General features: G+C 41.8%; 1 protein-coding gene across 1 annotated transcript in view; it reads right to left on the bottom strand.

Annotated features, from left to right (window-relative positions):
• pigk (phosphatidylinositol glycan anchor biosynthesis, class K) overlaps positions 1-12,907 on the bottom strand; it is a 26,406-nt gene extending 13,499 nt beyond the window's left edge. The window contains exons 1-9 of the mRNA XM_076021779.1: positions 12,771-12,907; positions 12,532-12,585; positions 12,359-12,450; positions 11,762-11,897; positions 11,119-11,230; positions 10,650-10,746; positions 8,924-9,041; positions 6,838-6,948; positions 5,249-5,421 (exon numbers count right to left, since the gene is read on the bottom strand). Of these exons, the coding sequence (XP_075877894.1) occupies positions 5,249-5,421; positions 6,838-6,948; positions 8,924-9,041; positions 10,650-10,746; positions 11,119-11,230; positions 11,762-11,897; positions 12,359-12,450; positions 12,532-12,585; positions 12,771-12,836 (959 nt within the window). The 5' untranslated portion in view covers positions 12,837-12,907. The remainder of the gene's footprint in view (positions 1-5,248; positions 5,422-6,837; positions 6,949-8,923; positions 9,042-10,649; positions 10,747-11,118; positions 11,231-11,761; positions 11,898-12,358; positions 12,451-12,531; positions 12,586-12,770) is intronic.
• Between the last annotated feature and the right edge of the window lie 2,093 nt (positions 12,908-15,000).

A 15,000-nucleotide genomic window follows, 5' to 3' on the forward strand; every position in this document is an offset into this window, starting at 1 on the left:
TCATTATGTCAGATGAGTTCAAGCGACTTTCTCAAGGGCGCAAGAAAAAAAAGATCATCACGCTGCAGCTGATGGATGAATATCAGCTAATGTGGCACAAAGAGCAATGGGAGCCTTCAACCTCTCTGATGGAGGGCTGTTCCCACTGATGGCCCACTTGAGCGCTGCGACACACTGAAAAACACCCTATGTAGAGGGTCCTTTATCATTATCATTATTATTATCATTATCTTTTTTATTATTATTATTATTATTATTATTATTATTATAATAATTATTATTATTTATTATTATTATTATTATTATTATTATTGTAGAGCACTTGAGAACTCCTCAAAGACACTTCCACACACAGAAGTAAGGTTAAAACAAATCAGAACCAAATTCGCAATTAAAAAAAATCTTAAAACTACACAAACAAATAAACCAAACGCAGTTTAGAGTAAAATAAACAAAAACATGGAGGTTAATATTTGTTTAAAAACATGAAAAGTAGTCCAGAATAGATGTGTTTTAAGTAGTGATTTGAATGATGGCAGGTCCGTACAGTCACGGGGACGGAGTGTAAGGGTGCAGCAGGTCAGTGGGGTGGGATGGGGCCTGCTTGTGTTGGCTTTATGGGTGAGCAAGAGGAGTTTGAAGTGGATATGTTGTGGGCCGGGGGGTGGGGGGGAGCTAAGGAGCCTTTAACAGGGCATTAGTCATAGAAAATTTCAAAACAGTTTGTTGTACTTCAATTTGTAACATAAAATACAAAACAGCACGCAGGCAGACATTTAGGCAGGCGGTGGTGGCACCGCTACACTGGAGGATGCCTCTCGTTGCCTTGTGACTCCTCACTATTACCAGCCAACAGGTAACAAACTCAACACACACTCAGGTCCTCGCCTGTAGCTCCTATTTACTTGACTGTGTACTGAAGGTATTTTTTATAATGAGTGGATGAACTTGGGGAGGTAAAAAAAAGTTTTATTTGTGATAATTCATTATAATCATCACCATCACCTTATCACATCAGCATCACATTATTATATTGTCTTTTTACTGGTTTGTTACCTTAAACATCACACGGACACATTAAGCCACAGTCTGAGCTAAAGGTCATCGTTGAGGGAGGGCTTGGAGAGAAGTTGTCTTTTTACTAACCTAAGAAAGTTCAGGTCAGGCACAGAATATCCTTCAGTGAAGCACCCTGGCTCTCCTCCTGGCTCCGCTTCTCCGTTCCAAGCAGCCTGCTCTCCATTTATGGCCTTTTCTTTTTTGCCTCAGTGCCACTCTGCAATTTTCTCCATGTTTTTCCTCCCTTGCACTCACTTCCTCATTGTTCCTTAGAACAACTCGACATTAGAACTAAGCGTTCAATCCTGCAGCTCAGTCATTCTATTTCAGGCTGCTGTCCTATATAGTTTTCATTAAGACCTTTGCAAAGAGGGCCTTTTCTCTTCACTTTACTGATGTTATTGGATGTCACTGGCCCCTACCACCCTCGCCTCTGCTGTCTCAAGATGCCATCTGTAGGTCGAATGAATTTCCTTTTAACATGTGCTCTGCAAATGGCTTGTGTCTTTTTTTTTTGCTGACTCATTCAAGTCAGTCTTATAAAACTAAAAGGGGGAACAGATCCAGCCCTTTGATCTTGGTAACAAACCTCTAAACTCCATCACCGGCAAGAGGTCGGACCCAGTCAAAATGTACCTATGGCTGGAGAGTGAAGAAAAATATTCACTCGCAATACACTGTGCAGCCTATACATGGTGAAAGGTTTAAGTCGTGCTTTTAAATTACAGTGTGAGTCACTTAATGGAAGGGCCTGTTCAAAGCGTGAGAAATAAATTGCAGTTTGACAGTGTATTTATCTTCTCTAAAGACCCTCCTTCAAGCATCTGAGTGGTCCAATGAGCTGACAGAGTAGATTAAAGTAGTACTTTATAAAATGGCAGCTTGTTCTGGAGGAAGTGGGTGGATTCTCATTTTGCTGGGGGACACAGAGATTGCAGCAGGTCACTATTAGGTCGTGAGAATAATATGGCCATCTGCTGCAGTTAACGTGCCATATGGCTTCAGCAGGGGCACCACCTCACAAACAGCTGAGTGTTTTTACTTGGTGCCTGGTGAACTTGAACCTCTTCACTGAACCCAGTTACAGTTAATCAACTACATGCAACAAACTTAGTCAAAACAAAGACACAAACTTTTCTTTATGCGTATGAACTTGTGCTGTGAAAACAGGCAGGGCTAAATGTTGATATAGTATGGACAGCCTTCAGAACTGGAACCATTTCTAAATGCAGTGTCACTTTGTGCACCAAGAGCTGGATATAAACATCAGTTGCATAAAAAGTTATAATCACTGACTGATGAAACTCGTGCGCCACCTTCAAAAAGATATTAAACTGTGAACAGACGGCTGCAGTATCCAGTCAGTAATGTTGAATAAAGGACTGAAGAAAAATGAAACAGCTGGCAAGGTAAGCAAGTCCCTGAACTGAAATGTACACAGTTGTGTCATTGTGTGAGGCTGAGTTGCTGTGGTTCAGTTCCACACAATTGTCATTTCAATCGTTTCACCACACATGTTTTTATAGTTCAGAGATGTTTCCTAGTTTCCTTGAGAATATTCTTGTACGCCACACACACGCACGCGCACGCGCACACGCACACGCGCACACGCACACGCACACACACACACACACACACGTTTCCACTGGCAAAAAAAAAAATGCTGCGAGACACTGCCGATGTTTTGTCACCCACTTCTTCCTGCAATATTGATCCCACTCCTCGCTGGTGCAACCAGCGCTCTATGGTGTGATTTACAAAGTGATGGAAAGTCTTCAGCCTCCGTTGTGTCTTTTAATTCCACTGCTATTTTGTGTCACTCTGAAGGGCACGAAGAGGCAACTTCTTCTGCACTACTTACGTGCAATAAACATCCGGAGAATGGGAGATTGCTAGTTCCTTGCATCATAAGTGGAGAGTTCACATTGCTCCCTCACTGTGAGCAAACAATACTGCAGTGTTTCTGTGCTTCACCGGGATTGGTCGCATTGATGCTTGACCATGACGGGGGAAGTTGTGTGAAATGAGCAATTAGCCTTAGGCCAGTGTTTCTCAAAATGGGTGAGACGTTTCGGGATCGGGTCTATTTTCTTTCTAATGCGCAAGCCGCGAGCGAAAAAGCCAGAGGACAATGAAGAGTTTTCCAGCGCTGATAGAACGTAATCAAACACCTTTGCATCAGTACGCGATCCACGCCGCGACTGGCGCAATATCATGACTTAGCGCACGCCACGCTCAACGTCATCCCGTGTGGCAGGTAGAAAATTAGATGTTGTCGCATGACTGATGTTGTTGAAGTGGTCAATTTCATCAAAACAAGAGCCCTGAAAGCGCGGCTATTCTCTGCACTTTGTGAGGAGATGGGAGCACAACGTAAAGCTGTGTAGTCTCACAGCGAGGCCAGGATGGGGGATGAAGATTTTTCTTCCTCCAAGGTGGGGCGTGACAGAGAAAGTTTGAGAACCACTGCCCTAATGCCATGCAAGTCTATGGGGTCAAAAGTCAACTTTGTCCTAGAGACATGGGAACACTTGCAGGTTCATCGCGATCCCTTGAGACACAGCCACGTCAAATTTGGGGCTTCTAGCCCCAAATTTGGCATTGGGCATGAGAACCACTGCCTTAGGACAAACTGGCCAACTGGCCAACAACCAAAACGGCCGTTGCAATTGTCTGCAATTACTAATAAGCAGCCAACCATGTTAAGCGTCCCCCACGGTACATTAGATTCAGACTTGATGAAATTAATACTTGGAGGAAGGGCAAGATTACAAATAAAGTTTTCATTTGATCAATTGTGTTCATTATGTCTTTGGTTTTTAATAAATGTAGATCTTTTATACGGACATAGGCTTTTCTCCTCTCTCTGACATGTTTCAGCAGAGATTTTAACCTTCCTCAGATAGTGTCACTTGTCTTCATCACCAGCTGATGAAGACAAGACACTATCCGAGGAAGGTGGAAGTTTCCGCCAAAACATGTCAAAGGTAGGAGAAAAATCAATGCCTGTATAAAAGAAAGTTATAAATTCATTGTATCATATTTGTTAGAAAATCAGAGCCATCTATTCCTTACAGGCCTGTCAAGTCAGCGTGTGAGACTGTTTGCTCTTCAGTATTACAGCAACGTAAATCTGCTGGCGAGTCATTTTATTATGGGATTGGTGCAACCAAATATGAAAATGCACTCAGTTCAGAGAGTCACCCATTACATAGGGCCCTGCTAGAGTTTTGAGAGTTTGCAAGCACTCTACAGCCATCTAGTGGGAAACAGTGGGAAACACAAGACATAGAAAACCTCAGCAGGGAGCCAGAGACAGAACAAACAACTGCTATTTAATTAACGTGCAAAACAGCCAAGAAGAAAAAAGAAAAAGAAAAAGAAAAAGATTTGTTTAATATATATATATATATTTTTTTTTTTTGCTATTTGCGATATAAACGGCTACGGGATTTAAATCACTTAGTGCCAACAGTGCAGAGCAAGGGACAGTGTGGAAAAAAAGGGCAGGGGGTTGCAGAGAGAGAAATGTTGAGCTTCTCTGACTGTCTATGTGTATGTCTATGTGTATGTCTATGTGTATGTGTAGAGAGGATGCAGACAAAGACAAAAGAGTGAGATGGAGGCACCTGATTGGCTGTGGTGTCCCCTGAAGGGACCAGAGCAAGGGAGAAGAGGATGCAAAATAGTTTTTCGGTTATAATGTGTAAACCAAAGTGGTTTTTGATCAATCTCTCAGTCAATCTTACAAGCTCAGGAACCCGATTAGTGACCCACTACACACTGCACGCCACCTACTGGGTGGCTTACCCTCAGAAACAGGCCACTCAACACGTTATCAAAAGGGGAAATCGAAGTCACTAATGGGGGTGGGGGTGGGGTTGGGGGTGGGGTTGGGGGTGGGCGTTCTAAATGAAAATCAAACCCTAGTTAGGTGGTGATTCGAGCATTAAATGAATTTGGCCTGCAGCACTTCAGTTTGAACAAGGGAGAAGCTGACCTCAATTAAAGTCTTTACGCCAAGTTGTCCTTTATCAACACCATTGCCTGATACCTCAAACTACAACCATACTCAATCCTGGAGGTTGTTTTGTATTATTATTATGTTCAAATGTCATTTAAAGTTGCATTTGAGCTTTGAAAAAAGAATCACAGAGGAGAAGACTTAAGAGCAAACAAGCCAACGCACCTCGGCTCCACATGCGCGACGGGCTCCGTCAAGCTGATAGCGTCCATGGTGAGCTCAACTTTGCGGACGCTGCCGAAGAAATCTGTGATGAGGACACTTCCTGGGTCCCTCAGGAAAAGGTCAGTCCGGTGGCCCGGAGTGGACACGCACTGACTCTTGGGGCATACTTTGAACTGCGGACATTTAACAAACACAGGCAAAACAACTAAGAAATAGACACCACACAGAGATTTGATGCACGAGCTGTCAATGTTTCCTAAGCCTGAAGTTTGGCTAATGTGCGTTGGACTGATGCAGTTTGACTTGTGGGGTAAATACTCCACATAACGTGATTGATGAGGGCATTTCTAACAGGGCTCTTTGTCTGGACACAAAGTGAAGATGGCATTGGATTTCACCTCTATCGATGCTACCAGTCCATTCACGGAGGATTCTGTCAGCACAAGGCATAATCCTGCAGAATAATAAACTGGAGTGGCGCAGCGCTGGTTGAGCTCAGTGTGACATCAGTCAGTAGAAGACGTGAGATATTCTGAACGAACGCTGACGCACAGCAGTTGGTGGGAATGAGGGCTGCGCCCTGAGGCCAGAGGATCTCGACAAGAGAGTACAAGAGATTTGCTGCGGAGATTTCAGCGGTTAGCCTGAAGCGCAATGTTCTCACCATTAGCACAGTTACGTGTCAAAGGCCCAGGGCCTTTGTGCGGCATCGACATTCTGCTGCGAGTGCAGAGTCGCTGCGTCCTGGGAGACTCTCACCGACACACAAACTTTGCTCCGGCACAAGAGAGGAGGAGGAGAAAAACCCCTGTGAAATAATTTGGGGTTATCAACGGCCAGACAGGGCCGGACTGAGTCACCCGGCCGCTGCAGAAGATTGCAGTCTGGACACACAACAAGCACTCGATGCAAAGATGTGTTTGAATGGAAGAGATTTGAATAATTCAACATGAAGCTGGTCGACCATCACGTTTGCCAAGAAGACCTGCGGAGTGTTTACGCTCTTGTGCTCTTCTATATTGTGCAAATATTGCAAATACACTGCCGTCAGTGGCTAGAAACTCACAACTTCATGTGTTTTTTGTGAAGCAATGTTTCATGTAATCGTCCCCGTCCGCTAATAAACAAATAAACAATAAGCAAATAAGCAATAAGCCAGTACTAATTAGCTATGCAGATAAAATCCAATTCTCATATATGGTAAATGTTTTCCATATCTGAATCACCATTAGACTTTAATGACTAGACTGTCAAATGTTCCGAGTCCTGTTAAATGGTCCGAAGAACATGTGGCACAAAAAAGGTGAGCATTAGAAAAGAAAAAGGAAATGTGTGAAAGGCTAATTACGTAACAGTAACACCATGTCCTAGCTAAGGAGGGTCTACCAAAGATTTAGGAGCATCACACTGGAATCTGAAGACTTTCCATAGTAAGTTGTATTAGTTTCAGGAATTTAAGAACAATTCATGCTGAAATAGAAACTTAGCTATTTATCAAATGAAATGATGGATGCTACTCCCACTGTTACTCTACAGCCGCCCACTAAAATAAAGTAAGAAGGCACAAGTATGTACGCCAGTAACCTCACCAAGTCATTCATGCTGGTTTTGCTAGCAGGGTGGATGTCCTCCAGGAACTCCAGCAGGTAGAAGGTGTAGCGGTCCATCAGGTGAACTCCTATGGCCAAGTCGGGCTGATGCTGGAAATGATACAAGAGAAATAATAGGTCATTTTCACATAATTGTTAAGTGTTTGAAAATTTCAACGTTCATGTTTAGTCTCAGAATTCCAGAAGTCCATCAATTGTTTGCAAATAAAGGATTTGTATGTATGTATATATTAGGGTTGTGCATCTCTGGTCTGTGGCCGATACGATACGTATCTCGATACACTACCAACGACTCGATAAATTAAAGATACGATACGTATATTTACGATACGATACGATTCCCCCCCCTAATATGATGCGGTGCGATTCAGCACAGTTTGATCCAACACAATGCGATTTGATTTGAGACTCCGATGCAAAGGAATGATGCTATGCAATTCAATGAGTCTGATTATTTATTTACCAAAATACGAACATTCTGTATTTTTCTTTTGAAATTTAAAGGTCTTTTGTGAGCAACTGGTTCACAATTAACAACAACAAGGCAAATGCAATATACTTTATGAAAAATAAATGAACCTTTCCTTATTGCTTACAAATGGAATAAATGTAAACTCTTCTTGCTGTTGCTGTAAACAGACACCAGCCTAACTGTCACAATAAAACAGTCACGACAGAGAAATAGCTCGGCTGTGATGAGAAATTGAAGACAGAAAAAGATTCAAATACTCAAAAAAAAAATAATAATGTCATGGTTCCTTGAACTCAATCAAAATTAGCGCACAGTGCAACTATTCATTGGTGTGTCACTTTCAGTCCATACTGTATTATTCGACCGACATGTTCCACTCTAAGGTTTTTCTTTAGGAATATCAGTTGATCCACATGATCGGGGTGAATCAAACTGCGCCAGAATTCAGGAGTCCGGCGGTGGCCAAGTGTATTCTTTGTTGTTGGCCACTTTTGGCTGTGGAATCGTTCCACGAATAGCCGCGGAACGATGGTGTCGTTCACGCCAGACTTGAAGCGGCACGCACCTCCTTCTGGTCTATTTTCTTATTTTAACTGCGCTGTGCTGTAAGTTACAGCACTGCACTGTGCAGCGCTGCATCTGTCTGTGACAGACGTAAAAAACCGATGCATCTAGATTTAATACCAAAACTGCATCGATTCACGGCTGCTCTACCGATGCACTCGCATCGTGCATGTCCGCGCGTGTCCGTGTATCGATACGTATCGGTGAATCTTCCCATCCCTAGTATGTATGTATGAATCTGTCAACACAAAATCCTGTTTTGCAACTGCAGCCTCCCGCCACTGGAGGGGGAACTGCAACTCTCTCCTCTACACCAATATATTGGTCCCAAGTCTTTTTTGACTTAAACTATAGCGTATACTTTCCTCTATAGTCTGTCTTCAACTGCCTAAAATGAAAGAGAGAGGATATGACTGTCTGCAGTTCCCACATCAACCCCGCATTTCTACCATTTTTGTCATGGCTTTCATTAAAATTGAGCATTGACTTTGAAATGAGATCTATTATGCAAAAGGCCCTTGTCTGAAACAGCCCCTGGATGAAAAGCACATGCCGTGGCCTTTTATCGCATGTCCTTCACCATTTTAAATCCAGATGAGTTTCTGTAGCATGCAAAGGTTTTATCCTTCAGAATGCCCCGGAGTTTCAGGTTGTTTTAAGCCACTGCAGTGCTGACACATTCCATTATGCTAGAATTCCTCTTTAAGCATCTACTTTTACTCATTTCGTGATACGCTGTGACTTCTGCTGTGGTTCCTCTACATTGGAATTTTTAAGGGTTTCTACCCAAAGACTGCAGTGGGGGTGAATAACAAGTATTCATTAAAATTCTTTAAGTATAAAAATTAAAAAAAAGAACTTGGACGTCATAGAAAAATGTCTGTGCTATGTATCCCAGTATAGAGCTTTTATTAAAGAAAGAGATTTTTATTACCAAATTACACAAACTGTTAGCAAAGAACCAATTTATTTCATTTGACTCCAGTGCGTGTGTGTTTGTGTGCGTTTGTGCGCGGACAGCAAACTCACCGACAGCGAGTCCTCGCCTACTTGACTGCTGGCCAGCGCCATCAGGTTTGGAGAGTAAAACCTCTCGTACATGGAGGCTCCCTGACAGGTGTCGATAATGAAGAGCAGCTCATTGTACCTGCGCATGCACAGACACACAGACGCACACAGCATTGTTAGTGACTCAAGCGCACAAGTCAAAAGTGCACTGTATTGTTTTGTGATGCCAGGTGCATTAACGGCCTCTTAATGCAGGGAGAGAATTAATGAAAATGCAAAATTATTTTCTCAGGCATCCCAAATGCCAACCAATCAATGCGGGTCAAATGGGGTAACGTTGTCTCTGAAGCGCATTGTTTTGTTGTTGTTGTTGTTGTTGCTGTTGCTGTTGCTGTTGACTTGTCTTAACCCTGGTTGTCTTGCTGGGAGCACTTGCGACCTGGGCTTCTCCAGGCCCCTACAGTGCAAGGTTGCAGCATGGCAAATTGTGAGAATGTCCATGACGTTAATTTTAACAATCCCCTTGTAACATCTCAGGGGATTTGAGTGGTGGGGCCAATTATCGACAGTGTTGAAAATGATGCGTTCAGGTAAACACGCTGCTATGCACATTCAGTCTGCGTTCTCAGAGTGTGAAATAGTTCTTATTAAAGACTCATGTAAACAGGTCATCATTGCTGCTGCTCTAATGAGGTTATGTTCAGGCGCTCTGCTGGTACAGTGAGTCAGCTGTCAGTTGCTGGTATGCTGTCATGGGCCTAAGAGTGAAACACCTTTTCAGAAATTTGATGGATGGTTTTATGTGTGGCATGGATGTCTTAAGAGAAGAGCACCACACAGTCTTTAAGCAGTCGTGGGAACCTAATCAATATTCATTCACGTTGGGAAAACCCTGGCGTGATACTCCCAGTATTGCTGATGTGCCATTTCTCTGTTTCATCTCTCTCATTCATTTTCTGTGAACACACAAACTGTGTGTGAGGGTGCGCAGCTGGAACACTGATTGGACATTGACACTGATAAAAATTAAATTAAAAAAATAAATAAATGAAAAGATGAAACTTGTAGTCCTCTTTCATAATGCCGCTGCCATGGCAACAGGCCACAGCTTCATCCACTCTCTCCAACACACCCACACACAGTGGGATGTGATTGGGAGGACAAATAAAATCAAACATCACAGTGTCAACAGATTTAAAACAGAGCTGGAAATATTAAAACAGATCCTACATTTAAACAACTAACCTTTTACTTATTGTGGTAATTTATCCCAACGATTGCGTAATTTCATTAATTATCTCCAGAATCTAAAGCTGATATCTGTCGTACAGGGCATGTCAGGATTATTGTTTGCCTATTGTGCAAAGATTTTAGACTTCTTAGATGTTGGAAAGACAGCTCGCAACTCAAACAAACATTCATATTGAAACACATTCCTCTTTTGTAGCACCCACATTAAAACCTCAAAACACGGACTTAACATAACACCAGACCGACTTCACTCTTTGTTTGTTGTACAGCTGTACTGCGGAACAACTGTTTAGACACGGAAGGGACACTTATGTCACAGAGCGGTGCAATACATGATGGCAGCTAAACCAGTGGAGTAAAGCATCATGGGAGATTATGAGATTTCAGATCCATGTTTTCAAGATTGATTCAGTTAAACGCCCAGTGACATGCTGTAAATGTGCTGTTTATCCTTTCTAATTGCATTTTTCACTCACTCACTCTTCATGCTGTTTACCTTCTTTTTTGCCACATCTGTTCAAATGCATCAGCCAGCTCCACATTACTGATCTCTTCTGAGTCCTGGAATTTCAGAAAACCATTTCCGCCATGGCCTGTTACAAAGACAAACGCAATGAATAAATCAATCATTTAAACAGCTTAAATATATCAGTCCGCAGCCAATTCACATTTACAACACAAGTATGACTATTAGATTATATATTATTATATATACAAGTGTATACATTGCACAGAAGGGGGAGAAAATAGATTTATAACAGTAATATAAATTATGACTGCTTCTTTGTTTTACTGATGCTGCTACTCAACTCTTATTTTAAGAGTCCATTGTTGATTCTGTTTGTTACACACACACTGGAAAAATTAAAGATATTTTTCTTCAATCGAAACACCTTCAAACGATGATCATCCAATTATTTTAAAAATGAGGAAGTATTTCTGCTTAGACTTTCTTCTTTATTTACCAGTCAGGTATATGAGGATGTTACTGCGGTCATCAGAGAGAAGCCGCTTCGAGCGTGGTGTGCTTGGTGGGAGCCTTCCAGTCAAAACACGCAAGAAGTTTTCTACAGTCACCTGAAACATTGCGGGGGAAAAATATGATACACATTTAAAGGTTGCATAACAAGACCTTTAACTTTCTCTGTGACCTGGAAATGCCCAGACAGAAATTTTATTTGCACTAAATTGCAATGCTGCAGTCGTTAATAAAATATTGCTCAACATTTCTCCTCCTATACATTCAAATATAGCATTGAAAATTTCCTTCAAAAGATAGTTCAACTTTTTGTCAAAATGTCAACTTCTACCCATCAACAACAGTGTTTTGGAGATGTTGGAGTGTGTGTTTGATGAGTATGATGAGGGAGCGAGACCTGTTCCATTCACCTTCAATTCAGTGACCCGACTGTGTCTCTGCATTCCAATCTCAAAACAACAGGCAACAATATCCAAATGAAATGTACCCACAGTACTCACTACCCTTACTATAGGAATTATGGTGAATGGCAAATTTGCCTTTATGTTGAATTATCCCCTAAAAATCATGAATTGATTCTGGGGTTATGCAACAAACCTCGACCTTCCAGACAAAACAATTCTAGATACCTCGTATCCTCGGTAGTCCACTTCCACATCATCACCGTACACATTCAGCTCCATGTTCTTGTGGCTGAACACTGTGGCAGGTTTAGGATTTCTGTGGTTACATGCCATGTCGTCGGCCAGCATTAGAACTATGTGGCTTTAAAATGAAAGAAAGAAAGAAAACACTGATTATGATACATTATTGTTTTTTAAAAAAAAAAAAGAAGAAGAAGAAGAAAAGAAAAGAAAAAGTCACTATAACGTTATTCATTCAAGGAGCTAATACCTCCAAAGTTATTGCTTAAAACTTTTAGATATAAACATGAAAAATCCTGGACAAAGACAGAGTGGTGTAGGACATTAAACAGATCCGCATTTGAGACAATGCGTCATTGAGTTACCCTCTAGTAATATCAATAGTGGTAACAGTGACTCACTGCGTCACATTTGATTTAAAATGTAATGTGTCGACAACAAGTAATTTATCTCCCATAAATAGACCCCAGCCCTCGTGCCGCCACATGGCTAATGATGATTCCAAGGAACCCTTAAAACAACAACAACAACAACAACAACAACAACAAAGACTTCTCGTTAAAGGCAGATCATCGCTGTTACCTGTCAGGAATTCCGAGTCTTTTAACACTTCTGTAGACTGAAAGACTGTTGGCCACATGACGGTAGTTAAACCAGAATCTGGATGTACAGACCTGGCAAACAAGCACACGAATATGACACAAATATCTCAGAGTACATGCTAATAACTACTAGCTTAAGAGCACTGTACTCACCACAACAGCCCAGTTGTTCGTGTGGCCACTGCTGAAAAACTGTCCTGCATTTTGCTAAACAAGACAGAAAGAAAAAATATATATATAAAAGAAACAACGTTAGTTTAATCACTCGACTAGCTAGCAACACAGCACTAACAGCTACATTGGAAAGACACCATAATAAATAGAAGTAAAATACAGTACATTTTTAGATCAGACAAGTGTCTAGGATTTCTAAGATAATCATTACATCTCACCTCTATATTTATGCTGTTTACCAAAACGTAAGTAGAAAAAAGGCTAAATAAAATCAGTAATTTCATTGTGCAGTATCGCTAGCTGAGGTGCAACACGGAAGTGGGGACCGGTTGCACTCTACAGAGATTGCTTCCGGTGAGAGACATTTCAAAATAAAAGCTAGAACATTGGGCAAGAATTAAGAACAAATTGCAATTTTACCTCATCGTCCAGTGAGTCAAAAACAAACACGCGTTTTTTAGCCCTCCGGTCGTGTTCACCTCCTGCCCCTTACTTTAGTGTTCCCGGTCAAAATTGACCAGTCTGTTTTAACTGCTCTTAAATTAGCACAAAAATCATATTTCACCACCCGATTTTTTTTTTCCAACATTCTTTAGCTGTGAACAATGTTTCAAAGTAGTGTTTAACATGAATTTACAGAATTAGACATAAAATAACTGCTGTGAAAATACAAATAGGCACTGAAAATGTATTACAAAATGAACATGTAATGTAACATAAATGGAAAACCAAAGACCATAAAGTTGTGTGTGTGTGTGTGTGTGTGTGTGTGTGTGTGTGTGTGTGTGTGTGTGTGTGTGTGTGTGTGTGTGTCAGAGTGGGCCTTGCAAACAAACATAGGCATCACATTTGCTGCATCTCAGGCTTGTTTTGTTGTCTCTAGTGGCACACACCTTTTCTGCCCATGTCCTTGTTGGGGGAGAGCAGCCGGTGCAGTGGCTGGGGCTGGGGCTTGCACACTCCTAACTAGACTAGCAGAGGCTGGTGTGCGGGAAATGTGCGGGCAACGTGGAATAAGAGGAGTCGCCAAAGCTTTGCCCAGCTCTGCTAAGAAAGGTCTCCTCTTGAAACCCTTCCCCTGATTCCAGGTTGGTTCGATGGCTGTCCATACCGCATATGCATTGAAAGCAGACACACCAAGGATGTTGTGGAACAGCGCCACTGGCCAGTGGGCTGTCATTCGCTTGCAGATGTTTGGTGTATGGGTTCACATAACAGACACCTGTCTAGTCTGTGTGAAGATATGATATGAAGATTTAATGATAAGATACGACACAGTGGCGCAGTGGTTATCGCTGCCGCCTCACAGCAAGAAGGTCGTGGGTTCGATTCCGGGCCTGGGACCTTTCTGTGTGGAATTTGCATGTTCTCCCTGTGTCCGCGTGGGTTCTCTCCGGGTTCTCCAGCTTCCTCCCTCAGTCCACAAACATACATGTGAGGTCAATTGAGCACTCTAATTGTCCTTAGGGTGTCACCCTGCCTTCACCCTATGACAGCTGGGATAGGCTCCAGCAGACCCCCGTGACCCTGAGCTCGGGAATAAGTGGGCACGGAAGATGGCTGATGAATGAATGATGAGATATAATGCATTGTTTCATCAGGAAGTTGGTTCACGTGGGAGGATCGGCACATAAGCGCAGGAAAGAGATGTGTACCCACAAAAGACATTGTTCAGTCTGAAATGTGTGAGTGAGTGAGTGAGTTTGGTTGGTGTGTATGGGGATGTTTTCTGTCTGATGGATGAATATAGTCTGGATTCCCATTAATTTCCTATGGCGGTCACTTTTGACCGGGAACACCACAGGTGTAACAAAGTTTAAAACACTTAAAAGAGGTCATAATCAATTTTATATGTTCAAGTGCACAGTGTGGAGGATATCATAAGGCCTTGAGGCAATCAGATGTAAAACACAATATTTATGAGTGTTTTAAGTTGTAAATCGAACACGACAGGAAGGTAAAAGGTGCATACCTTAAGTTTGAAACTCTCTCTTAAAGCACATACACTGCATTGATACTGCATTGACAATACTGTATCGAATACAGGATCGAATATATAGGCGATCAATCTGCGTGGTGTAATACAAAAACAAATCAAATGTCAATTTATCTGTTTTCTAAAATATCAAAACGTAGCAGATAATCAACAAAAAATACAATATCTGCAGAGTAAATTGTGAGAAATATGTAATTCTATAGACCACAAAATGTGAGCATTTTTGGTGTCCAAAGTATCTGATGTAGATGTGCACATCAGACTTCAAACAAATGCCTCATGAAAACAAGCAAGCTTTGCTAATCACACTGTAAATGCCTGACAGTTTATCCATTGGTTCGTTGATATTATTACAAATTTTTTTCAGTTGGGGAATTGATTGGCGATAGAGATAGATAGAGAGAGAGAGAGAGAGAGAGAGAGAGAGAGAGAGAGAGAGAGATAGAATCATA

This window comes from Nelusetta ayraudi, unplaced genomic scaffold, assembly GCF_046127955.1.
Source record: "Nelusetta ayraudi isolate G7.1 ecotype Tasmania unplaced genomic scaffold, CSIRO-AGI_Nayr_v1 ptg000011l, whole genome shotgun sequence".
Classification (NCBI taxonomy): domain Eukaryota; kingdom Metazoa; phylum Chordata; class Actinopteri; order Tetraodontiformes; family Monacanthidae; genus Nelusetta; species Nelusetta ayraudi.